This window comes from Doryrhamphus excisus, chromosome 11 (genome assembly GCF_030265055.1).
Source record: "Doryrhamphus excisus isolate RoL2022-K1 chromosome 11, RoL_Dexc_1.0, whole genome shotgun sequence".
Taxonomy (NCBI): Eukaryota; Metazoa; Chordata; class Actinopteri; order Syngnathiformes; family Syngnathidae; genus Doryrhamphus; species Doryrhamphus excisus.
In genome coordinates, this window is record NC_080476.1 from 2853063 (window position 1) to 2880984 (window position 27922).

Below are 27922 nucleotides of genomic sequence, written 5' to 3' on the forward strand. Positions count from 1 at the left end.
TCTGCTGTTTTAAGATCTAATCTAATTACGCTAGTCAAAGATCCTCTATACCAGGGAGCTCCTGCAGTTTTTTCGAAGTCTACCACAAGAAAATACAATGGAAAGTATTTCACTGTATTTCATATGAATCTGTTGCACAAATGTTAGTTGCTAGTTTTGAAGCGGTCTGATGTCATGCCCAGGTTGAATTTGTGATGGGACATTTTAGAGGGCAGGGGGTCACTGCAGCCCCCTAGTAGCAAGGAGGGAGGATTAAAACATAATTCGGTCTACAATAAAACATCACTGTCATTGCGTTAAGCTACTGTATCTTTATTTCACATTTCTTTCTATACAATAAATAGTGTTAAACACCCACTTGTGTGTAAATGTGAAGAACATTGTGGAACTAAACATGGAATATAGGGACCAAAACAAAGCTTCTTTATTTTTTCTTTCAATACAAGACGGTAAATGCAAACTTCAAAAATAAGTTTGATGTCATTCAGATCTCAAGGAGATCAACGAGAAACAGCAACATGGCTGACAGATATCTCTTTTTCTGCGGTTTTAGATGAACTAAATAGTTTTATTTAAATCCTAACTCTAAACGCTAAAGTTACAAACACTAACATTTGTACAGATATCCATCTCCAAGCTCTCTGTAAACTAAAATGGTTGAAAAAGAAAACAATAGGTTGTTACCTATAAGACGCTATGATGTCTACTTAAGGCTAAATAACACGATACAAGTATTTATACCAATACAGGCCGGTAAACAAAGGAGACATGTTGGAAATAAAACATGAACAATGTAGCATCCACAACAGATCAATACTGAGAAGGAATACGAAGACGTCGAAAAGTGCTTTCATTGTGACAGTATAGATTTGCTTTCCCTTTAAATCAGGTAGGAGTCCCTCCTTAAATGAACGCTTCCATGTCAGAATTAAAATTAATTGGAATTAAAATGAACGTTGCATTACCCTTAAAGGTGTTGCAAACAGCAAACCAATAGAGATAAAAGAGGATGGGGTCCGTTAGTCTTTCCGAACATTGCACAAGCTACGAGTTTGGGGAAGGACAGGAGGGGGAGCGGTGGCCAGGACCAGCCTCGTCCCGCCCCCCCCGTCAGCCATTCCGACACAAACTGGATTGAAACAGAATTGGAACCAAAATGAAGCAGTGGCTACTGTACATTGTGTATTTTGGGTTGAATGATGAGTCTTTTTTTTTTTTTAGGACAAGTGGATTCTGTCCCGATTGGGAAAAAGGCACCGCAGTCTTCTTCCGGTGAAGGAAGCTTTCTCCAAAGTGTCCTCAGAGAGCGTTGAGGGTGGGGGTACTCGGCGTTGTCTTGGCCTTCACACCAGCGTGATCTCCACCTCCTCCCGCCGCTTGACCTGTCCCCGTGGGTGCTGCTTCGGGGGCGGGGGTGCTGCTCTGACCTGGAAAACAAACATCAATGCTTTAAAATAAGTATCAACTTGGACAGATCATTAAAAAAAATGTAATAATGATTTTGAGTGCATGAGAAAGTGGAAAGGAAAAGCGGAGTCCTCTTTGACCAAGTATGCTGCACAACGCAGCAGCAACAGTAGCAAAGCTTAGAAGAGCGGTACGAAGCACATTGCTCAGCTGGCATTAATGGCGCCGGTTACTCATTTTCCTGAAGAAACAAATAACATCCAATATTTTCTTCCCCAGTGCTATTTGCTAACATCATTGAGTAGAGACATGAAATGAAGCTTTTACAGCAAGGATGTCACTTCCTCATTGGGCCATGCAGGTTTAGATTCTTTCTACCTTTACTCATTCACTACCAAAGACTTATTAATGTGTTATTTATAAGTTTTTTGCACATGTGGCAAAAAGAGCTGACGATGCAACTGAAGAAAAGATGATTTGGTGCCGTAAGAATGGCTTGTATAAGAACTCGGCCTGCATCACCTCCACCAAAATACACACGGCACAGCAAACAGGAAGTGAAAAGGCAAAGCGCGTTGTTGTGTCCCCCCACGCACTGAGGGGAAATTTTAACGCACACACACAGTTCAGTTGCAAAAGTGAAAACTGTAAATAGTTCATGGTGTTATTCATTCATTCATTTTCTACCGCTTTTTCCTCACGAGGGTCGCGGGGGTGCTGGAGCCTATCCCAGCTGTCTTCGGGCGTAAGGCGGGGTACACCCTGGACTGGTCGCCAGCCAATCACAGGGCACATATAGACAAACAACCATTCACACTCACATTCATACCTATGGACAATTTGGAGTGGCCACTTAACCTAGCATGTTTTTGGAATGTGGGAGGAAACCGGAGTACCCGGAGAAAACCCACGCATGCACAAGAGAACATGCAAACTCCACACAGAGATGCCCTGGGATTGAACCCTGGTCTCCTAGCTGTGAGGTCTGCGCGCTAACCCCTAGACCACCGTGCCTTCATGGTGTTATATCGTAATAAATTATTATTTGCATGTAAAGTAAAGTTTGCTAGCTAAAACGCAGCACCACCAAGTAGGTACCGTTCTAAAAGAGAAGGGCAGCATTCTGTATTTACACAAAGCGACACATTATTCACAAGGAGAATGACTCCATGACTGTGGAGTATGACACAGCTAGAACGTGTAGCATAGGAATTCGGTTGGGCACGTTTGGTACCCCGGCTGGCTAGGTACTAAAAAGCTGGTAGTAACTGGTCGTCTTTGCTTTGGCTGACACAGAAGGAGCAATAGCAAGTAGAGCTGCGTTGAGTCAAATAGATACAGTACAGAGGAACAGATGCCTATGAAGATGTTTACTCACAGGTCGGATGGTGCCTGAGCCACCCTCCGGGTATTTGGGAGGTTGAGGGGATTCTTGGGCGGGACCTGAAGCCAGGCAAACCCAAGTTTAGTTCATGTTGGTGATACAGTGTAGTACACGCTGGCCCAAACGTACTGTGAAAGGGGCTTTTGTGCGGCGCCGGCCTGTGGTGACCATTGTGATAGGAAGGAGGGCGGCCGATGGGCGAGGCTGTGGCGCTGCAGGGGCTGGACTGCGTCGACGACAGGGTGGGCGTCTGCAGCGGGCTGCTGTGGAGCGGCCCAGAGTGGAAAGGGCTACGGGGGGAACGCTCGCAGTGGGCCAGCGAGCAGGGAGAAGACTAAGACAGAAATGAAAAGGTTAATACAGACTTTGGTAGCATTAGCCTTAACAAGGTTGTTGTGACTGTAGGTGCTTAGCAACCACCAGAGGGTGCAATTCAGGCTAATTAAGAATTCTATTAAATCTAATACAAGAAACTTACCGATGTTTTACTGCTGATTGCTAAAGAAGGGGAAAAAGGTGGAAAGCAACTTTTTTTTCCTGAAGAGAGGCTAACCTTTCTTTTGGTACAGTAAACCTCGGATATATCGGATTCAATTGTTCCCACTGGTTTTGTCCGATATAAGCGAAATCCGTTATATGCGTATACCGGAAAATGTCTGTTTTACGCATATATCGGATTTATATCCGGTATATGCGTAAATCGGATTTTATCCGTTATAAAAAGGCACTTCCTTGACTATGTTTCCAATGTACCTGGACGCGCAGGCAACGCTGCAAATATGCGAGGGAAATTTAATGGAAATGCATTGGAACGGGACTGGAGATTTTGTCCGAAATAGGCGAAATCCGTTATAAAAAATCCGATATATGCAATGAATTTTTATTGGAAATGCATTACAGAAAAATCGGTTCTTTTTTATCTGTCCGTTGTGAGCGAATTTCCGATATATCCGAGGTTTACTGTATATTCCACGTCTATTGTCCTTGAAAAATCAGTCAAAATCATCAAAATTGGGCAGCACTGAGAGGGACAGCTTTTAAAAAATGTCTGAAATTGAATGAGTTAATATAAAACTTGCTGTCAATTGATGTAAAAGCAACCATAAATCTGCTTAAAGATCATGCTCCAAGTACAAACATTGAAAGATAAAAAAATGTCTGAGATTGAATATGTTTATATATATATATATATATATATAAACATATTCATACATACATACATATATATATATATATATATATATATATATATATATATATATATACATATATATATACATATATATATATATATATACATATATATATATATACATATATACATATATACATATATACATATACATATATACATATATACATATATATATATATATATATATATATTCATACATATATATATATATATATATATACATATATATTCATACATATATATATATATATACATACATATATATATATATATATATATATATATATACATACATATATATATATATATATACATACATACATATATATACATACATACATATATATATATTCATACATACATATATATATATATTCATACATACATATATATATATTCATACATACATATATATATATATTCATACATACATATATATATATATTCATACATACATATATATATATATTCATACATATATATATATATACATACATATATATATATACATACATATATATATACATACATATATATATATATACATACATATATATATATATTCATACATACATACATATATATATATTCATACATACATATATATATATTCATACATACATATATATATATTCATACATACATATATATATATATTCATACATACATATATATATATATTCATACATACATATATATATATTCATACATACATATATATATATTCATACATACATATATATATATATATACATACATATATATATATACATACATATATATATATACATACATATATATATATATACATACATACATACATATATACATACATATATATATATATACATACATACATACATACATATATATATATATACATACATACATACATACATACATACATATATATATATATATATGTATGAATGTATGTATGTATGTATGAATATATATATGTATGAATATATATTCATACATATATGTATGTATGAATATATATATATATATATATATATATATATAATTGGTGCAAAAGATTGTCTCTACTTGAAGGGCTGACTCCAAACATGCAAGTCAAAGATCTTTGACAATGATTAAAATGACATTTTCTCACGCCCATACCCGAGTGCTGCCCTCTCGCTGTCCATCTCCGTTCTCGCTGCCACTAGCCAGGTCCTCTACCAGAACGGCAGGGAAGACGCCAACGATGCCGTTAAATTCGCCCTCCCAGAAGCCGTCGTCCTCGTGTGTCTCCCGGCTCAGGATGCGGATGATGGCGCCCTCAGGGAAGGAGAGCTCGTCTTCTGTTTGTCCGGTGTAGTCGTACAGGGCCTTGGCGAAGGACACTGTGGGAGGCCGAGCTTGAGTGGGGTCAAGGGCGACCAGAACAGAACAAGGTAAGAATTTAATTACGGCCTCACCGCTGGAGTCGCCGTTGACGGAGCCAGTTGGGAGCTCACTTTCGGGTTCTGTGGAGTTACTGGAGGAATGGGATCGGGCGTCCAGCGCGGCCAAAGACTGCAGCATGCTCAGCAGGCTGTTGGTGGACGGCAGCTGCAGGTACTTCTCTGGGACGTAGCCCACCTGTCCACTCCGGTTCTTGGCCTAGGAAGGAAACAAAAAACCCTCAGATGATGATGATGATGGTCGTGAAAGAAAACGTACAAAGGGGTGGAGGTGGAACAACAAACAGCACCTTCACCCAGTCCTCCATGTCACCGTCATCGATGACCTCCAAGATTTCCTGCTCCTCGATGGTGAGCTCATCGGGCTGGGAGGCCTGAAGAAAAGAAGATAACATGTTCTTCACATTGGCGTTTATAAAACACGCTACTACCTATTCAAGCTAGGCATTTGTACATTTTTCTCATTTACTCATCATTTTGATAAAAATGATGTCTATATGGGAAAACCCAATTCGTCTAAAATATCACAGGCGTCCTTTGATTTGTCTGTATGTGGCCGTGGGTAGGAAAGGGTTGATCACCAAGACAGAACCAAGAGGGAGGGCAGCACACCTTGTAGGAGTAGAGTACTTTGCACGTGAGGGGATAGTTCTTCAGTGTACTGGAGGGGCTGGAGCTGCTGTCATCCAAAACCTCACCGCTGTCCTCCGTCTCCTCCTCGTCCTCCTCTCGCTCCAGGTCGGCGGTTCCCTTCCAAAACCAAAACAGGAACTTCCAGCGGCCATGTATGTGAAACGTAGGGCCTGAGAGGGCGGAGGGATAGCGGGATCTTACGGATAGCGAAGGGTCATGGCTGCCCAGGTTGTTCCAGCGTTCGTTCTCCAGCTCCTCCATCACTTGGTTCATGGCGCTCTTCAGCCACGTTTCCACGGTGATGCCCGCCTCCCTCAGCAAGTCCAGGCGGGCCTCTGCTTTCGCTTTAATCATCTGCCATGGTAACAGAAATAACAGCTGTTTGGTAATCATGTCAAGATCATTTTTTAATCCATAGCTATACAATGATGTATCACAGTTTTATAGTTATATTTAATTAATTAATTAATCACATATAGGGCTCAAAAAGATCCGCTGTGGTGACTCTGTAATGAAAAAGCTGAAAGAAACAAACACACATTTTCTAAAAAAAATTCTAAAATTATGTCATGTCTGTGTGGAGTTTGCATGTTCTCCCCGTGCATGCGTGGGTTTTCTCCGGGTACTCCGGTTTCCTCCCACATTCCAAAAACATGCTAGGTTAATTGGCCACTCCAAATTGTCCATAGGTATGAATGTGAGTGTGAATGCTTGTTTGTCTATATGTGCCCTGTGATTGGCTGGCCACCAGTCCAGGGTGTACCCCGCCTCTCGCCCGAAGACAGCTGGGATAGGCTCCAGCACCCCGGCGACCCTCGTGAGGATAAACGGTAGAAAATGAATGAATGAATTTTCTAAAGTAGTGAAGAAGGACAAATCTATTAAGAATGAATTACTCGCGGATATCCTATACGGATACAGAGCTAACACGGCAACCTCCATGACACTCATTGGAAATTATGGACTCCATAAACCACAGAAACTGTGCAGCCATTTATGGATTTGAGAAAAGCTTTCCATACAATTAATAACATCCTAATTACAAAATAGAAAAGGTCCCGAATCAGAGGATTTGTTTTGAATCGTGTTAAAAGCTACATTGCTAACAGGAAGCAATATGTAAAGCTAGGAGAACACACATCTGCAAGTGTACATATTACATGTGGAGTACCGCAGGAGTCTATGGCTATACTAAAAAGATTTGCTTTGATAAACTAAATAATCCTTGACCCGAAATAAAATAATGCTATTTGGCACCAGCAGAAAGGACATGCATGTGCATATACAGTACACTGAAAGGGTGAAAGAAAATACATTTGGCGGAATCATAAAAGATGAAAAGAATTAGCTGCAAATCTCACATCATCAACATACAACATCAGGTGGCGAGAAATACTTCAGTATTGAATAAAGCTAAATTTGTTCTTGACCACAAATCACTTCATACTTTTTATTCTACTCTGGTTCTACCATATCTAACTTATTGTGTGGATATATAAAAGCAATCTTCACTCGCAAATGGACTGCAACAAAGATCAGTGAGGATAATCCATAATGCCGTGTATGGAGAACATACAAATAAAATAAAAAATAAACATTTGCCGATTTCAAAATCAATTTCAAAATCATGCATAAACTTGACAATAATCTATTACCCAAAAATGTCATACACTATTTTTCTAGAAGAGAGGCGAAATATGATCTCAGGGAAAAACTAAACTAAAAACACTCATATGCCAGAACAACGTTAAAAACCCACAACATTTCAGTAAGTGGAATCAAATTATGGAACGGATTGAGTAAGGAACTTAAACAATGCATCATCATTATATAGGATGATTGTGGAAAAACCTTGACAATTATTTTAGCATACTATGACATTACCTTAACACTTTTCTCTATTAAAAAGATCACATGTGAAATACAGGAAATGAATAAATGTAATAGAAACAGATGTCCTTTTGGACACGTAGAACTGTATTATGTGATGTATTCCATTATAACTTGCACGTCCAAATAAACTTAAACCATTGCCATTTTAAAGTTTAGATTTACCCACAACTGATGTAAAAAGAAAATATGAAAGTGTGATTCTGCTTTTCAACCAGAAGGCGGCGTGCTGGACCAGCTTTTGCAACAGAAACTGCAAATCCACACTGTAAACAACACTCCACACTCCAGCGGATGTTACCTCGGCCCTCCGAAGACTCTGCCGGGCCACTTCCATCTTGGTCTCCAGCTCTCCCGCGTTGTGCTCCACGTTCTCCTGAGCGCCAAATTCCTCCAGGACCTGCAAACAAGCCACACATGGCAAAAAGAGGGAAAGACATCCATCACTCTGCATCGAGCGTATTGGCTGTGAGTCATTTCTTGGTTACTGGAATCACACTGTACTATCCTGGTGTGCTGGGAGGAAAAAAATTCCCAAATGAAGTCATGCACGATGTGGTGATTATGAACTCCCTTCATGTTCCTCCCACGTGCATATTATGGGATACATTTTACAATTTGGCCTTTGGTGTTATTGGACTGACCTAAATTGTGTGTCCTATTTTAGCCCTCAACCTCATTGATATCAATATTACTATCAGTGCATTAAAAAACATAGCGTTATTGCATCAATTCAGTTGTTTTAAAACACATCCAAACACCTTAATTCCAACGTGTCAACAGAGGACCGACGCACTGCAGCTTTTCTTTCCAACCAGTTTCTCCAGCAGGTGATTCAATTGACAAGCTCCTTCCCTCAAACCATCATTAAAATAATCATTCAAATCACCTGCTTTAGTGACCGGCTGGAAATAAAACCTGCAATGTCTTTTGACACTCCTGCCTTAATTAGATGGTGTTGGGTGGGATTAACATAGTTAGATTATGCGATTGGGAACCAGTTGCATCTTGCATGGATACACTACCATTGATTACAGTCATCAATAGAGCTGGCCTTCAGCCTTTCCATTTGAATGTGTCATAATAAGTCATATTATGTGTACCATATTGAATGTGTAGCGATATTAAAGCATAGAGCACATACCAAAGTACTAGCTGTTTATTTTGGGAGAAAATGTAAAACAGTTATCTTATGTTGTTTAGTTATGTGAATAACTGTTAATGTTACATTAGCACCCATTCACGTTACATTCTATTCACGTTCTCCATTGTATTGTTATTACTACAAAGGATATTACTACACGATAGAAGTGTCTGTTGGTCTCTGATTTGATCAACCTCTTTGTGTATTTTTGTCTGGTGCAATTTATACTTCAGAACGACTTATAGTCAGGGAAATACGGTACATAATCCTGTCCTGTTGGTTATGTTTGTTAAGTAAATACAGTAAAAATGGGCATAGTTGCTACTGGTGATTCATCACTATTAATTATTTTTAATTATTTGACAGCCCTAATTTTTACATTACATCAAAACAAAGCATTTTAGCAGCAGGTGGCACATCAACAACTGCTAGTACTTTGGCATGTGCCTATGTTTTAATATTGGTACACATTCAATATAGTACACATAATATGACTTCCTTTTTGAGTGCATTCGTGTTCCGTCTTTCTGTTGTCTGTGTAGGTTGATGTTTACATTGTACATATTCAGTGGTACAGGAGTGATGAGAGTAGACACTGGCACACAAGTCTAGCGCAACCTTTTGTGGCCATCGGTGTGGAAAAACATATATACTGTAGCCTGTTGGAACTGTACTGCTGTACTGCTTAAATGAAGTTAGAAAAGAGCGTCTGTGATCGTGTGGGGGTGCTCCACTATGCTTCCGTCTGCCGTCATAACAGAGAAGCATGCTTGCTCTGGTGCGCATGCGTTATATTTATGTAAATAGAGTTATGAAAATAAATTAGCCATACATTTATCTGTGTTGAAAGGAGCCTAAGCGTCATCCAGTGCTTTGGAGACACAGCGAACTAATGCACCTGGACAAAGTGCATGCAAACAGGGACTTCCCATACAGCCATGAAAATGGAAGAGACAAATTTCATTGAGTGCATGTAAACATAGTGACAGGTGTGATGTCTCACCCTCTGTGTGTGGATGATGCTCTTATACTCCCGAGCCACGCGACTCGCCCATTTCCTGGCCTCCTTGTCAAGGCTGTGCTCCTCTGCCGTGCCGCTCTCTTTCAGCAGATGTGTCACCTAAAGGAGAATTTAAAAAAAAAAAAAAAGAAGAAAGGACAATTGTCAATAATAGTTTTTCACAACACATGCAGAAATCAAAGATTTTCATCAAGCCAATTTTGGTCCCGTTGTACTGAGGTGTGGTCTCAGTACTGCTGGCAGCGACACACCACAACCCACACATAAAGATTTCTAGATCTTCCATAATCTACACCTATTCCAGCTGGATTTCCAAAATGGTTACTATTTATTCCACTGGCTCCCAGTGCTCTGAAACTGAGCCATCAGAGCCATCCCAAACTTCTTTCAGGGCTCACTTCCAAATGCGCTAACCCTCATTATCTGAAACTTTGGCATCATTCATTCATTCATTCATTTTCTACCGCTTTTTCCTCACGAGGGTCGCGGGGGGTGCTGGAGCCTATCCCAACCGTCTTTGGGTGAGCGGCGGGGTACACCCTGGACTGGTCGCCAGCCAATCACAGGGCACATATAGACAAACAACCATTCACACTCACATTCATACCTATGGACAATTTGGAGTGGCCAATTAACCTAGCATGTTTTTGGAATGTGGGAGGAAACCGGAGTACCCGGAGAAAACCCACGCATGCACGGGGAGAACATGCAAACTCCACAGAGATGGCCGAGGGTGGAATTGAACCCTGATCTCCTAGCTGTGAGGTCTGCGCGCTAACCACTCGAACACCGTTCCGCCCACTTTGGCATCATTTAACACGCGAATACAACATTCAAACCACATTTATAGATCAGAAAAGTGGGGGAAAAAAGCACTTGACTAGCACTTCATGACAGAATTGTTCTGCTGTTTTAGGGACCTACTGCAAAAAAACCCTGGTCACATATGTGCAATTTACATCGGAAATGATCTGCAATTTTTAGGAATCTGCCAAAAACACAAAAGATTCTATACAGCACTACTGAAACGGCACTCGTCTAAGATCTTCTTTATGACTCTTTAAGAATCTCCTGCAAGAATGCTAGTCAAATATCTCCTATATACATCAGAGCGCAGCTGTTTTTGAGGACCTACTGTTCCATCTGCTATAAAACAAGTGATCCGTTATTTTTAAGAATCTACTGCAAAAAATGCGAGTCAAAGAACCTCAGAAACCGGAGTGTTTTTCTGTTCTTTACAAACTTCTGCAAAAATGCTACTCCAAATTCTCCATGTGAAAGATGTGATCAGCCGTTTCTTTAAAGACCAACTGAAATGCTACCAAGTTTCATATTCATCTAGTTGGCTGTTCTGACGGCATTCATGGGCCGGATCTGGGATCAAGACTGGCTACATCTTGATGTGACTTCCTGACATTCTTTGCTTTGTGGCTGAGGAAAGTCTTGTGCCAGGACAAGGAAACAGATGAAGAGACAAGAGAAGAAGAAGAAGCGGAGTGTGTTAGCAGCGGAGGAATACATTCCTTCCAGAAACATGACGTCATGTGATGGAAATAGCGTCTCTTAATTGAGCAATGAAGGCATGCAAAGCAGCTGACTTCGCTGTGATTGAGCCAAAATGTTTAAGTTCTTGTGGGGGAACACAGAACCTGCATTAAGATGTTTCCACATGACAGCATCAGTGTGTGTTTGGAGGGGCGGGGAAGGTCGGTGCACTGCGATGAGGCCCACTCACAATGGCTCCTTTTCACACATGGCTTGTTCACAGGGGCCGGCCTACCTCCTGCCCCTCCCTCACGCTTTGCTTTTGGGCTCCGTCCCCTTTACCGGATCCCTCCGTCTGGCCAAAGTGGCGCGAGGAGAGGAGAGGGTAGGGGAAGGGAGGGCGGGGTTTTTGTGTGCCCACCGTTAATGTTTTCTTTAGGAACAGGCTGCCGCTTGTTTGACGTCCAAGGAAAACAACGCCACCGTTTGCAGTATGAACAAATTGTCCAGTGTGGACGTGCGCCGCGGAGGGCTGGTGAAGACGTGAGTGTGTGAGAGAGAGAGAGAGAGAGAGACATAAATACAGTGAGGGGATAAAAAATAGTCATCAGCGGTTGTGTAAGAGGACAGCTCCATGAGACCTACTAATATAGACAGCAAGACGTGTGAGGCAAAGGTCACACGGCTTTTTATAACTATTGTAGTACACAACACCTCTGGCTGGGACAGACTTTGACTTTGATAAAGACCACGAGTGGGACTGAGTGATGTAATACAGTCACAAAGTCCCATCTGATAGCCAACTGACAGAAATACACTGTCATTCTCATTACAGACATCCCACAATACTGTTATGTACGAAATCTAGGTGGCGATGTTAGAATATTAAAGTAAGCCCTACTAGGAACACACCGTGTCATGTGTGTGTGTGTTTTATGTACTTTATCCACTTTTATTACAGTATATACACTGAAACTCTGTACTCGTCCACAAACACCAACATAACATTAAGGAGTGGCACAGGAGGACACAAACGTTAGCAACACTAGCATTGTTATGTGATGCTACAGTGCTAACACACTCACATTTTCACAGTGGCATCATGCTAGGGTAGCATAATCACTGAAGAAAAACAAAATGATCAAACTTACAGCTCCTGTATTTACTTTTAGATAGTGTAGTGAAGCCTGCTTCACGCTATTGCACGTGTTATTATTTTAAGATTTGTAGTGAAGCCTGCCTCACACCATTTTATGTGTTATCATTATTTTCAGATGTGAAGTGAAGCCTGCCTCACACCATTGTATATGTTATCATTATTTTAAGATGCGTAGTGAAGCCTGCTTCACAACATTGTACATGTTATCACTAAATAATCCTCTAAAGTTGCACAAAACGACACGCTCGAACCATCGCCCTGAAAGACTCAAAATATCGATGTAAATCACAAGTAAACACAAATGGAATCTCTAATTCCAAATACTTCTGAGGTCATACAATTTGGAATTCCATCCAAAATATACATCTCTGGTGTATATCATTACTTCAAATCCCCATTTTGAAAGATGTCAGATGTTAGTAACAGTAGCTACTGTGTGTGAGCTACAGTGTTAACACTACACTCACATTTTAACAGCAACATCATGCTAGGCTAGCCTATTCATCACAGATGGGGACGACTTGGAGTACAGAGGACTGACACAGGACTTTGTGGATTGGTGCCAGCGGAACTGCCTCCAGATCAACACGGGGGAAAACCAGAGAGCTGGTGGTGGATTTCCGCAGGCGCATCCACTCTCCTCCAACACCAGTGAACATTCAGGGAATGGACATTGAGATGGTGACATCTTACAAGTACCTGGGTGTTCACCTCAACAATAGACTGGACTGGACTCATCGCACGGAAGCACTTTACAGGAAGGGCATGAGCAGACTCTATCTGCTCAGGAGACTGAGGTCTTTTGGAGTGCAAGGGGCACTCCTCAAGACGTTCTATGACTCTGTTGTGGCTTCAGCCATTTTCCAGGGAGTGATCTTCTGGGGCAGCAGCATTTCGGCTGCGGATAGGAAGAGACTGGATATCAAGAAGGCCAGCTCTGCCCTGGGTTGCCCCCTTGACCCAGTGGAGGTGGTGGGAGAGAGGAGGATGTTGGCTAAGCTACCATCCATGTTGGAGAACGACTCCCACCCCCTGCAGGACACTTTGACAGCACTAGAGAGCTCCTTCAGCGATAGACTGCTTCACCCCAAGTGTGTGAAGGAGCGATATCGCAGGTCCTTTCTTCCTGCAGCTGTCAGGCTGTACAACCAGCACCGCTCCCAATAGACTTCTACACCACTATGTACTACATCTGTGTAATACTTGCTTTCATAGTCAGTATAGTTACTCCAGACCCCATTCACTGTGCAATATCTGATCAACCTCCATGTGCAATATTAAGGGCTCTAAATGCAATATACTAAGTTTAGGTGAAGTATTTCCATAATGCCTCATATTAAGTCTCTAACAAGACCTCAGTGTATAGACTGGTCATATATCTCAGCTTGTTTCATATTATCTACATACTGTATTGTATATAACTCTGGGAAAAACTGTTGATTTTGTTAATACTTGGGTTGTTTATATGGTTTATTTTTCTATATTGTGTATTTTGTACTGCTTAACTGACTCTGTACTCTTGCTGCTGTGCAATACAAATTTCCCCACTGAGGGACAAATAAAGACATACCTTAATCTTAATCTTAATATATTCACTGGAGTAAAACAAAACTGGGTTGTACATCTGTAGTGGGACAACTGGCAGAGTTCCGGGCTTTGTAAAAGTGGTGGGCAGATACACTGGCTGGGCTCCTTCGTGACGCCTCAATGAATCCCTGCAACCTCAACAGTGAAGAGGAGAATAGAATCTGTTGTTTCCATGGCAACCCGGCATTGCCTATTTTAGCGGCCTATAACGGTGGTCCAAGCAGGACACCTATTCACTGCTGACCCAAACTCTGTGTCACTTAACTGATTTCCTAGCCACAATTGTTCCTTACTGAGGCTTCAAAACATTGCTGCTGGACAAGGCCCCTGTTTTCCCTTCCACTAAGACGTTTTTGCTCATGTCCGTCTGAAAACGAAACCACGTCACTCGCATTAAAGCCACGGTGCATGTTGAGCTGCTCGCCTGTAACGACAGCAAACACCGCAGATGTTTGCCATGCGATCAAAGTCCACAGTTGACATGAGATCATTTGAGTTTTCTATGAGGCTGCTTGTTAAATGTCTCAGTGCCGCTACGGACAGATTTACAGTTATAAAACACACATATAAAAAGGTAGGGGTGTAACACTCCGCTTTTGTCTTGAATCATTTTTTTTTTAGGAATCCAAACATTTGAATATTTTACCGTATCCGTGTCAATGGGTTGGTAGGAGAAGTCTGCAACTTTCTGGAAAATGGGATTCTTCTGCACAAACATCTGCTGATGGAACTCCTGCATCACCTATTTCAAAAGACACAAATGCTTTGTGGCACTGTGCTGGACTTTCAGCATCGACAGCCGTGGAGGCCTACCCCATTGGAGCTGTTGGAGAGCCGGCTGAAGACGTTGTGTGCGGCCTGGTAGGTCTCCAGCTCAGTTTGACACAGCGACCCCAGGTAATCTTTCACCTGCTCGTAAATGCTGCCGTCCAACACCTGCAGGTGCAGAACCCCCTCCGTAATTCAAAGCTGTCAATTCATCTCCATGGAGACATGTGGCGCCACAGTGCACCTTGAGGCAGTCGCTGAGGTCGGTGTTGTAGTAGCGCTGCTGGTGAGCGTTGGCGGCTGCTAGCGTGAGAAGGTAGTCGTTCCTGGCGTGGGTGGCTTTGGAGTTGCATTCGCTCCTCTTGGCTTTCAGCTGGAATGTAGGAATTCTGTCAGGAAAACTGAGCGGAGCTTGTCTTTTTTTGGATTTTTGGGGCGCAAATAGCTCATATGTACCTTGACAGTTGCCCTCTGCAGACTAGATTTGGACTGGAAGAGGCTCAGCTTGGACCTGTACGCAAGAGACAACATCAAGTGCAGCATGTTAACAATTAGCAACACGTATTATAGTCGCTGCACTAGAGAATACATCTTTAACAGGTTGAGGCCGTCAATACACAGACTGTAATTTATGAGCAGCGGTCAGCTGTGGTGGCCAGAGAGCCATTATGCTTTAATATTTGGCTTTCCATGTGTGGTGTCGTCACGCTCCACACTTGTTTGTTTGGCGGCACTGCTGCCTCGCTAGTAAGTTAGCAAATGGCCGACAGAGGGTGGCGTGTCAGCAGATTTTTCAATTTCATAAGCTGTGTATACTCACTTGGCTTCCAGCTCGGCCTTCTCCCGCACGGCCTGCGCCATGGTCTCTGCCTCCTGGTACTTCTTCCTGCTCTTGGTCAGGTCTTTGACGGACTCCTGTAGCTCAGCTTGGATGGTGGTAAGCTGCTCAATACACTGGTGACACACGGAAACAAGATGGCATCTTATTTTGTGGGCTCTTTCTTTGGAACATATGACTACTACTTACTACATGACCAGTAGTGCATAATATAATAATAACACTGGGGATAGTGACACCATTGCTGACTGCAAACTGTATTCAATACATAAGCTAGTTTTGTACTTTGGTCATCAGATCCCATCTCGCTTACAGTGACTAGCATGCAGTCCTCAATCATCTCTGTGTCTGTGAATGCTTGGCTTCGCTTGTAGTTGTTCAAAGATTGTAAGTGTGTTTTCAGTGTGTGTGTGTGTGTGTGTAGAAGATAGACTGTGTAGTTTTGATCTTCAAGAGGAGCAGGCTAAATTCCGTGGAAACAGATTGTACTTGTTACAAAATAAACACTTCCATTCCCATTGACTTTCCAGTAAATGCTGATTTTCCAGTCCATTTCAAAGTCCAACTTTTTGTGTCTACTTTTAGTAATTTTTATGGATAAGATGGATGGATGTATGTATGGATGGATGGTTGTTTAAATGTGAGCAGTCTTCTTCTACTGCTGCTTCCTTGTGACGTGTACGCCTTGCTGTTGCCCCCTGTAGAGCAGAGAAAGTACTGCATGAACGAGCACTTGGCTAGTTCTCTAGTCTGAATAGTCTAGTCCAAGGGTGGGCAAACTACGGCCCGGGGGCCACATCCGGCCCGCCAAGTGTTTGAATACGGCCCGTCCGTTCTTTCCAAAGCATTTCATTTAAACTCAACATATGAACTGGCATCATGGCTTGAGCCAACCTTTTGATGGTTTTATCAATTTTGTTATTTGATGTGGTCTGTTGTTTACAAAGTGCTCCTGAAAAAAGGGACACAAGCATAATGATGATAATAATAATAAATTTTAAAATATTTAAATATAAAATATTTAAATATAAAATATTTAAATATAAAATAATAAATAATAATAGCAGTATCTGTAAAAGTGTCAATAGCATGACACTTTTACAGATACAATAATACCAGGTGGACTGTTACGTGTAAAATATATAGTCTCCCCCCCCGTTTTGTTAAATCAATGCAGCCCGCGAGTCAGAAAGTTTGCCCACCCCTGGTCTAGTCCAATGTGCAGCCTGGAGGCCATGTACAGCCAGCGGATATTTATTATTGGCCCTAAGTACATTCTAAAAGTTAAACAAGAAAACTGAAAAACATTTTTTAGCTAAAAGCCTCCATCTTTCCCCTTGAAATAAATGCCCAGCAACCTGGAAGTGAAAAGGCATCTCGCCGTGTTGCAAGGAGGTGGTTATGCATGCACACACACAGCTCAGTTGCAAATTTAGCAAAACATTTTAATAGTTAATGGTATTATATTTGTAAAAAAAAAAATAATAATTTGTGTCAAATTTAAACTTATGCTTCTCCCTTTTTTTTGAGAACTGATAATTTGCTGAAACGTACCAATGTTCTACTGCTGATTATTAAAGAATATAAAATTGTTTTTTTTTCTGATGAAAGATTGAAGTCTAATGTTTCTTTTACTCAAGGACAATATTCTGTGTGACTTGAAAAATCTGTAAAAAGTGTTAATACAAAACCATATTTAAATATAATATTGCATAATTGTTTTGCATGATATTGTGCAAAACAAAAAAACAAAAATACAGTTGCAATTTTACAAAAATTACGTTGAGTAAAAGTTACAATAATAAATTAAAAATATTAGAAGAATAAAAACATGATAGTACCAAAAAAATGTATGAGAAAAAAGTTTGAGAGACCAAATGAGAAAAAAAAAGTGCAATGTGAGGCAAAAACGTTCACATTAATTAGACTCCTTGTAACACAAAACTGAGATGTGAACTATTTTTCTTGAAATGTAAAAACCATCATCATATCTACATGGTCGTCCATCTATCAATTTTCTATGCTGCTTGTCCTCAGTAGGGTCGCGGGTATGCTGGAGCCCACTTGAGCACAGTGCAGCCTCTACAAGGGTTGTAAAAAGTAAAAAGGTTTAGACACCCCACATTATTCAGGTGACACTTAGTGAGCCAAAGGTAAAGCTTTAGTGGGCGAATGTGGTCCGCGGACCACCTCAGCCCAGGGCCTCAGCTGTGCAGCAGCATAGTGCTGTTTTTAAGGATCTACTAAGAAAAATGCTAGTCAAAGATCCAAAGATAAAAAATGTTAGGCGCTCTCAAGTTCAGGTCTGACGTAATCCCCAAGCCGGATTTGGCCCGCGGGCTGTCAGTTGACTAGGCTGGGGGTTAGTCGCCTTAGTCGTAAATGATGTTTTAACAATGCAGCAGAGCCACACTTGGAGGAAGAAGGGACGGACACCTGACCTAAACCGCGTGAGTGAAGCTGTCCAAACATTTGGGAGCTTGTGTAACGAGTGACAGAAACCCGAGCTCAAGTCGCCAGATTGACCCTTGTCGCCACGTTCCGTTTTACCTTGCGCAGCTGCTGCTCCTTCTGCAACCTTGCTGTCTTGGCGGGGTCGGCAACCTGCACTTTGTAGTTGTCGCAGGCGCTCATCCTGGCCTGGGTGACCTGGATTGTACCCTCCAAGTAGGCCCTCCAGACGCAATACATGTTCCTGCACCAAACACACACACACTTGTTTCACACAGCTGAAGCAACAATGTGGAAGCATTTCTGCATACCCAGGAGGAAGTTTGTGGGCCAAATAGAGCAATGAGGAAAAAGAGACGTGCAGAGTTTCACAGAGTGTAAGAGGATACCGCCGATCGGCATGGTGCACCCACAGAGGACGCAACAATCCTCTCCCTTCACCTCACCTGTGATCTGCTTCTTCTCCCGACAGGCTGCTGGGCCATTCCCTCTTTAGGTACTGATTGGCCAACTTCTGCAGGGCCTGGAGGAGACAAAGTGATGACGACATGTTCACCTTTGACACCGGCACACATTTCCCGAAACCGTCTGTGACCTTCCTTAATTATATCTGGAAAGCAGCCAGCTCCATGCTTAAATGGCGCAGGGAATGCCACTGCATTTACTCTTTCACCTCATCTCTGCTTTTTCTTCCGTGCAATTTTGGTGAGATGGGGGTGGGGGAGAAAGCCTTAATTCACGGGATGCCAAATTGAGCCATGAAGATATGTTGAAATTCTGCACGCCCGCCAACGGTGAGGTTAACCATACAGAAATCGAAATAGCCGAAGAGAGTAAACATTTAAAAGGAAGCGGCACAAAAACAAGGCCCGATTGATATATCAGCGGTACAGTATCCCACAAAGGTGAGGAGTTTGGATATATGCAACCCGGCCGTTCAGACTGCAGTAGATCACATACATGTCTGATTTATATCTACAGTACAGAGGAACAGGGGCCCGAGTCACATTTGAAAATACAGGAATTGTTCCCACTGACATGAAAACCAAAAAATCACATACAGCTTATATATGGGCAAAAACCATTGGAATTGACGGAACAATTTTGATGATGGTTATTGGATAATGAATAAAAACAATTGCTTTACAATACTATGTCACGGTTTTGGTAGCCCTTTCAGGAGAATAATGGGCCGTATTCAACAATAACGCACAAAAACACAAAGCATGATATATAACTCATTCTCTACCAAAGACATATTTAAACGTTTTTTTTTAACCCGGACGCCTGATCCCAATTGATTGATTTGGTCGTGTGTTATGGTTAAAGTCTATACTAAAAACATGAAAGCATGAAACTGCAAAATTTGAACCATGGCGTGGCGAGGGACGACTGTACAAGCTTCGTTTGTACAGCTGTAGTATTGTCCCTCGAGAAAATATGATCCAATGGCTGCTGAAAGGATGTACTCCTGTGAGATGATAGACGCAGTTGGTCAAGGCGCCTCTGAACCCCTTGGTCCTGGTGCCAAGCCCCGAAAACCGCAACAAATCGGCCCATTGTGAGAGTGACATGAAGGGAGAATGCGCGACTGAACTGGGCTAAGCAGACGCGTCTGAATAAGAGCACTTGGAGGAGGAAGAGCCAAACAGAGGAGGTCATTCGAATGGCTCGGTGTGATGGGAATAGCAATCCCCCGCTGGCTGAAGCAGCACGCAGGTGTACGGGAGATAAAAGTGCCCGATTGACTGGAGCACAAGCAAATCTTTCAGCCTCACTTTCATTTCAGAGCTTAAAAAACACTCAGGACTTTTAAGATGCAAATGATAACAGGTGAAAATGCACTGACTTTGATACTTTTCGAAACAAACAACACTGGTGCAGCAACCAACCGTTGTGAGGATTACCATGCTACTATTCATTTCAGTACATTGTTCTTCTCTCCAGAGATGCTCACTGCTTCCCATTGCGGAGGCTGCACCAGGAAGAACAAATATGAGGGTGGACAACTATTACTGCCGAGAAATGGGTCCTTTTGGTTGACCTTGGACAATAAAAGAATAACACACTTAACAGAAAGGCAGCTGACACTCGGAGACAAACATCTTCCCATTGTGTATCAGAGCATTAAAAGTGTTTCAACGTATAAAAGCCATCTGAAAAAGTAAGAGAAAACCCAATATTAAGGCAGTGGCTATTCGGAAGTGTTGCTGCGCTAACTTTGCCAGCCTGGCAAGTCCATCATCCGTTAAGCAGGTTTGTGAAAATTGGTCCACTATTTTTTTACGTAATCCTGCAGACGTACGAGCAAACAAAGAGTGCGACCTCTACGGCAGAGGCACTTCCTTCTTTGCCTCATGATGCAGATGGGCAAACAAGACAAGACACTTTGGGTTGCTAGGCGGACCGCAGACAAGCCCCCCCTCCCTCTCGTCACATTGGAACTGGACATTCCTCACAGGGACGAAAACACGGCAACATTGCCAAGGAGGAGAAGCGCGTTTTCGAACAACCAAGCTGACGGCCCACAGGAAGCTTGCGACAGATCGCTTCAGTGTCTGTAGTGATGGTTTGGTCTGTTTACGACATGGATGTTTTCTTACCTGGGCATAGTCCCGCTCGACAGACGCCCTCTTTTGGCTGAAAGTCCTGCAAAAGAAAAAAATATCATCATCTGGCATTTAAAATGGCTGGAAAACTGTCCATCCAAAGCTCCAGGAAGTATTATGTTGCCCACAACAACTTCCTCTTTACCCCTGTCAAGTCGTCTACGTTTCAATCAGAGCGTTTGCTGGTTACATACAACTCAATTTCTACTAAGGATCGACTGATGCATCGGCCGGCCGATATATCGGCCGATGTTTGCGTTCTTTACTTGAATCGGTATCGCCCGATACGCGTGTGGGTTTGCCGGTGTATTTTTCCGCCGCATGATTTACAGACAGGCATCCGCCAGGCACCTCTGTGTTGCCGGAGGACCCTGCAACACACGCAGTCGTGGTACCCCTCCCACACTGCAAGAGTGGTGAATCACAACATGGGTACGTTTTCAACTTTTAATTAGCCTCTAATAGTTTTACTTAGTTGAAATATTGCCACCTGCTTTGAAATAGGAAACATGAACGCCAAGTGCATGCAATATACGTGCTTGAAAATATAGTTTAGTTTGTGGGTGTGAAAAGCAGGAATGCTGCTGAATGCTTCATCTTTAAAAGTGCCCACCGTTGGAATTAGGGAGCTGTTGATGTAGTTGGAGGCGAATATGTACAGCTGTTACCAACACAGCTTTAATGGCAACCTTGGCAATTCAGTCCCATGGTGTTTGGAGGACTTTCATTCAGCCAACGCCAATAAATATTTGTTTAAACTTGAGACGTGTAATATTTGTTATCATTGTCGTTTTTTCATGTAAATTGAGGGAGCAAAAGCAGTATCGGCCACAAATATCGGCCCAAGCAAAATTGGGGGGATGGAAAAAAATCAGTATTGGCCCAAAAAATATATATATCGGTCAATCCCTAATTTCTACAAAACTGGAATTTCTTACATTTGGGTGCAAACTAGGGATGTGAACGATAAAAGAATGCCATCTCATTCCGCCATTAAACATGCCGGGTTCCTTCTCATCATTGTGGGAGTCTCGTTGTCAGGTGGCTGTTCAGAAATTAGGCCGGCTTTCGCCAAAGCCTGGACAACAGTTAAAGCAGATACGTGAGCCCAAACACCCACAATCAATTCGCATGTAGTGGTGTAACTCACCCGGCACCAACTCCAAGTCTTAGTAAAGGTGTGTACGCCGTCTTTCACCCTTTGCTCTCACGCCGCTTGCAACTTCCCTTGAACACCTTCACTTTACGTGCGCCTTTAAAGACCGCCATTGTCACACCCACACAGAAGTGGAGCACATAGCAGACTCATGACTTCCATCACATTTTTCTTCCACATTTGTTATTTCTGCATGCTTTTTGCTGTCATTTTAACACAGATCCATGTAGCCTTCACATTCGAGCTCAAGTGAACTGATTCCGACTTCCCATCACTCACTTGGTTTGGTTTACACCAGGGTTCAGTTGATTCAGTTGCATTTATACACTTCAAACAAACTGTACTTCACAGTACAAATGCCCCAGAGTTCCATCCATCCGTGTCACGAGGGTCGCGGCCATGCCGGAGCCTATCCCAGCTGCGGCGGGGTAGACCCTGGACTGGTGGCCAGCCAATCACAGGGCACATATAGACAAACAACCATTCACACTCACATTCATACCTATGGATAATTTGGAGTCGCTAATTAACCTAGCATGTTGTTGGAATGTGGGAGGAAACCGGAGTACCCAGACAAAACCCTGACATGCACAGGGAGAACATGCAAACTCCCTTTTATCAAAACCAAATGTGAAAATGTCAATGTACACTTAGAGAGCAACAAAGGAGTTACGGCATAGAAAAAAATGATAACTTCCAAAGCCACTTTGATGTTGATCTTTTGTTTATGAAATGGAAAAAAACAAATCCAATATGGAGTCAATATACTATATGTATGCAATGTTAACTTTTTCTTTTTGAGTATTTCTTTTCTCACATCCTTTGTCATGTCCTGACATAGCTGGTTCGTTTTTAAGACGTGGGTGAGCCTATATTCACGAGTTGTCACATATTCGGATTGATACAGTAATTGAAGAATCCTGGTGGTTATCAATGAAGCTGCTGATCCCGACGAGTCTATGATGGAGATCTTTTATTATTCTTACCATTTGCATTTTCCTTCTGTGCTCATTTAACACAAAGTTCCATCCCTTGTAAACCAAATTGGACAAATAACAAGGGCTAAGTGAGTTTCCCTTGCAATTGTTTGCTTCATTTCTTAGCTAAACACACCAATTGTCAAATCTCAAGGAATGAGAGAAAAGACTGCCTTTAAACTGGCATCCGAGTGGATTTACAAGGCAAAAGAACAAAGCAGCCTCCATCCCCTGCTTTAATTTATAGGTACACTTGAGGGGAGAGGTCAGTGCCCCAGGAAAAGTCGGTTGCAGCAAAAATCATCATTAAGCTAGTAAACATGTCCCGACTTGAGTGTACTGCTCCACCTCGCGCGCCACACAATCTGGCCCGACTTCCTGGGAGCTTCCTCCCCTCCGTCTCTCTTCCTTTCTGCTCTTCCTGTCATTTTCCCAAGCACAAGCCTTGCTGACAGCCTGGCGCAATTTCCAGTTTGATGAATCACTGCTCGTGCGAAATGACAGAGCCACTAAGCTCCGACACTCTCTCGCCTCATATTGTCTCTGGCGAGCGTAGCGTGACCGTGAGCCTCCCACAGCCAGCCATTTGAGGCCCGATCGGAACATCTGGCGCTCTCGGTACCTTAACTTACAGCTGTTTGGAAGATTCGGCTCTCTGCCGCCAACCACAGACAGGAAGTGGGGAGCCGTTGGGCTGTCAAGTCAACGGCGGCTGAAAACATGACCACAGCCTTTGACTTGTCAACCTTTGGAATGCGTACATGTTGGAGAACAATACTGCTTGTTGCTCTAACACCTTGTATGGGCTAAGCATGCATTATTTAACACAAACTGGAAAAACACCCAAAATAAAACACTTATCAAACATCCTCTGGAGGACAGCTCTTATAGGACAGAAGTGCGCTGCTGTTTAAGTACCCATTGCAAAAATGTTCATCAAAGATTCTCTGTATAGCAAGAAAGCTCTGCTGTTTTTGAACGATAAACGCCTAAAAAGGCTAGCTTAAGATCTTCTACATGATAGCACTCTGCTGTTTGTAAGGACCTACGGTAGGGCTGTGCCATATACTGTATATCGATATTTTTTACATATCAATATTTCTTTTAAGCACAATATCAAAAATAAGCATATCGTTCATATTGATGCAAAGGTCTGTTACAAATGTTTCAAGATGGCGTCGCCGTAGTGAAGACTACTTAGGGCAGCTCTGTATCTTCAGTGATGTTTTTAGTGTTTAATAGTGCTTTATTTGTAGATTCTTATTGTTTTTGTGCTATACCGACCCCTCAATCAAGTGTGCAGCTATGAATGTTCATCTTGTTACCTTTGCAACTTGCTACATTGTTCGCTTTGAGTACCCCTTCGCTACACATAGATCCCCGCAGAGAAACGGAGAGGGAAAGGCTGCAGTGAACAGTGAAAAAGACGATATAAAGGTTGCTATCAACCATGGTATCAACCATGTTTACCAACTGCCAAAAATGCTCGACAAAGATCCCCTATATGACAAAAGCACTCTGCTGTTTCTTAGCACCCACTGACAAAATCCTCTATATAACAGTGATGCACTATTTTAAAAGGACCTACTGAAAAAATGCTTGTATAAAATTCTCTATATGACAAGAGAGCTCTGCTTTTTTAAGTATCTCAAGCAAGTATCCCGTGTGGTGGCACAAAATCAGGGAAGTTCACAACCAACTAGTCTCATCCGAAGCAGCACAAAAAAACAAAACAGCACAAGGCTCCTCACAAACCCATCCATCTATTTATTTTCTATGCCGCTTATCCTCACTAGGTTCGCAGGTATGCTGGAGCTTATCCCAGCTGACTTCGGGCAAGAGGTGGGGTACACCCTGGACTGGTCGCCAGCCAATCACAGGGCACATATAGACAAACAACCATTCACACTCTCGTTCATACCTATGGACAATTTAGAATCATCAGTTAACCTTGCATGTTTTAGGAATGTGGGAGGAAACTGGAGAGTGCCTGGAGAAAACCCACGCACGCATGGGGAGAACATGCAAACTCCACACAACGGAGAATCGTACTCCTCGCAAACCACGCAGGTGAAAAAACAACCCACTGCCCTCTCCCTCAAACAACCAACACCGACAGAAACAGCCACAAAGATTGAGGAAGTGAGTTTTTCCTCATACCTACTGTATACATGTTGCTGATATTGCTCTCTTTTTGAGACATGTCACTCTACAAAATACGTTTTAGGCATATGTATGATTCCTGCTGTTATCGGATCGATTTGATATCAGCATCGGCCTATATGCAATATTGGTATTGTATCAAAAGTGAAAAAGTTGTATTGTGACATCCCTAAAAACTCCAGTCAAATACAGTGCTCTACTGTTTTTAGGAACTACTGTCAAAAATGGCAGTCATAGGTCCTCTATACTGTATAACAGGAGCCCTGCTATTTCTAAACACCGGCTGCAGAAAACGCTAGTCAGAGGTGCTCAATATGGACCCCCAACCCCGGATCCGTAGATGGGGCGGAGACACCCCCGCCCTCGCCAACGGGCCGGTCCGTGGGTCCAAAAAGGGTTGGAGACCACTGGTCTACATGACAGGAGATCTCTGCAATTGGTAAGCATCTACTGCAAAAAAACGTGAATCAAAGATCTTCTGTATGACAATGCTCTGCTATGTTTTGGAATCTACTGTTGAACATTGTTCAGTCACTCCAAAGTTTTAAACTGACGGCCAGTCAGATGTCATTCCCGAGCTGGGATTGGCCCGTGGGCCTCCAGTTGAACAACACTGCCGTTTGCGACAGTTGACAGTTGACAGACACATTAGCAGCTCACCTCAGGTCCTCCAGGAGGTCACACTCTGTCTGGTGTTTGATGTGCAATTGGCTCATCTGATCGTTGTGAGTGTGCTTGAGCTCCTGGGTGACCCGGACCTGACGGAAGAAGAACAACATAAGACTGAGTGCTGCTTTGGAAAACTTTCTTACAGCTAATTAAAAACACAGGCACAAGACAAAAGTCATCTCTGGAGAGGTGACTGTTTGATCCGTCTCATGTAGCTATGTGCTTCCTTGTTTCAATTATATTACATGTCATTTCACTATGACTCAATAAATGCAAATATAAGCGGTTAGGTCAAACCCATCCGGTGACATTTTCCATGGAATAAAAAAGGTATGCTGCAATTCACTGTCATTCTCATATTGCTGTAAATTGTTAATTTACCCCATATTTGGGGGTGCTACATTTGATAAATACTTCACTTGATGTGGGTTATTGTGACTTTTAAACACTTTTGAAGCAACAGTTGATTCTTTGCTTCGTCTCTTGCAGGAAGGGTACCACACTTCGATTAGAAATCAGTCAATTCAAGGTCGCACAAATCCAAAGATGCGTTAATCGAAAGCAGAACGTCCTCATGTGGTACGCGTGTCATCCCGTTTGGCTCCATCGTAAAATCGGTGTTGATTGAAAATACAAATTCAACAGTTTTAAGTAAAAATACGTTTGGTTTTTTTTTTTTACAAGCCAGACGCTTTAATCTGCTGCAGACGCTAGTGAAGAGTGAACTTAAAAAGTGAATATAACTGCTTTAGAGTGTGCCGAAGTAACCAATGACCGATTGTACTTGTGACTAAAACAAGTGTGGAACAATTGTTTATCTAACAAAATGAAAAGGTTTAGTTCCAGAAGGAACAAGTTAACGGGTCCATTTTCCTCCACATTATGTACTACATTTGTGGCAAATTGAGGAGTTTTTCCTTCACAACTTTTCTTTCATTCGTAGGTTATTTTGTCATAAAACTAAGCGGAAAAAATACAATAGGCTGATACCGTTAAATAAGAACGGATGCTTGCCGTCGTCTGGCAACCATTAATTCGTCGAAGTAACGCTAGCTTAGGAGGCTATACGAGGAGAAAAATCTCACCTTTCTCGGTGGGGGTTGCATCCTTCCTTTCGGACATAAAAACTACGAGAAAAGTTCGAAAAGTTTTTTTCTGGATAAATCCTTCGAGGCAAGGTCGACAAAAGAAAAGTCCAGCCACGGAACAGTCCGGTAAATAGTGAGGGTAGCCCCTGTTGATGAAAACACTACTGTGGCCCCGGGGAGCAGAAAACACACCACGTCAAGCGGCCATGTTGACTCATGAAACTACTTCCGTAGAACCTTCAAATTTAAACCAGCTTCCGTGTTGTGTTCCAAAATAAAAGACCTTAAAAATACTACAAATAATTTTGCTGAAATCCTGCCATCTCGTGGTCTTCTTGTGTATTGTCTTTTTCATGCACAGTATCTACAGTATATTAATATGCATCTTTAGGGGCATTGCCAGTGCCAGATATTTTGAGCATACAAACCGAGACGCAGTCGTAATAACTTGCACTGCCATTCATTACTTTTATGTACACTATTTCCCCCCATATATTTGCATTAAATGCATGTTTTGAGGCGTTTTTCAGATAATTTGCCAACTTCCTCCCTTCCACCCTGTTGTTATTCTGTTGATATCCTTTTCCACATAAAAATCACAAATATAAATCAGTATTTACAGTAAAGTTAGATTTGTGTGGGACGTGAAATTAAAATCGTGACATTTAAATTGGGCAATAAAAAGCTATGATGGGGCTAACATCTTATTTTTTTGGCATTTAAATATATTTTTAGCATTTTGAAATCCAGGAGATATATGTCGTCTCCAATTGCTCAAGAGTAGTCAACATGACCTTTCTAACTGAAATTTACGGAAGTACTAGAAGAGTTCCCATAGGACTTTTCAAAATAAGGTACTTTTTTAAAGTGCGTGTACAGGTGTTTGGGA

At 42.1% G+C, this 27922-nt stretch overlaps 1 protein-coding gene across 3 annotated transcripts; it reads right to left on the reverse strand.

Moving 5' to 3' along the window:
• Positions 1–308: 308 nt before the first annotated feature.
• LOC131137869 (F-BAR and double SH3 domains protein 2-like) lies at positions 309–27259 on the reverse strand. 3 transcript variants are annotated; one of them, XM_058086247.1, is made up of 20 exons: positions 27031–27258; positions 25937–26034; positions 20975–21020; positions 18818–18894; positions 18471–18615; positions 15903–16036; positions 15539–15593; positions 15327–15455; positions 15128–15250; positions 14961–15056; positions 10066–10182; positions 8220–8318; positions 6230–6382; positions 6008–6145; positions 5686–5769; positions 5450–5594; positions 5112–5350; positions 2921–3125; positions 2786–2850; positions 310–1427 (listed from the first exon to the last, which is right to left on the reverse strand). In XM_058086247.1, the coding sequence occupies exons 1-20, from the start codon at positions 27049–27051 to the stop codon at positions 1344–1346; spliced, it is 2253 nt and encodes a 750-aa protein (XP_057942230.1). In that variant the 5' UTR covers positions 27052–27258; the 3' UTR covers positions 310–1343. The 3 variants fall into 3 exon arrangements, with proteins under 3 accessions (XP_057942228.1, XP_057942230.1, XP_057942229.1); XM_058086246.1 differs by having other exon boundaries at positions 311–1427; positions 5112–5335; positions 5411–5594; positions 27031–27256; XM_058086245.1 differs by having other exon boundaries at positions 309–1427; positions 5112–5335; positions 5411–5594; positions 6008–6382; positions 27031–27259.
• Positions 27260–27922: the final 663 nt, after the last annotated feature.

What these genes read in the sequence shown, in the direction of transcription:
- LOC131137869 (XM_058086245.1), bottom strand. Translation starts at nt 27,051, where the DNA reads ATGCAACCCCCACCGAGAAAG. An exon ending in CGTCAACGGCGACTCCAGCG is followed by an intron (nt 5,336 to 5,410) that starts GTGAGGCCGTAA and finishes GGCCTCCCACAG; the next exon opens with TGTCCTTCGCCAAGGCCCTG. An exon ending in AGCGAGAGGGCAGCACTCGG is followed by an intron (nt 3,126 to 5,111) that starts GTATGGGCGTGA and finishes TTTCTGTCTTAG; the next exon opens with TCTTCTCCCTGCTCGCTGGC.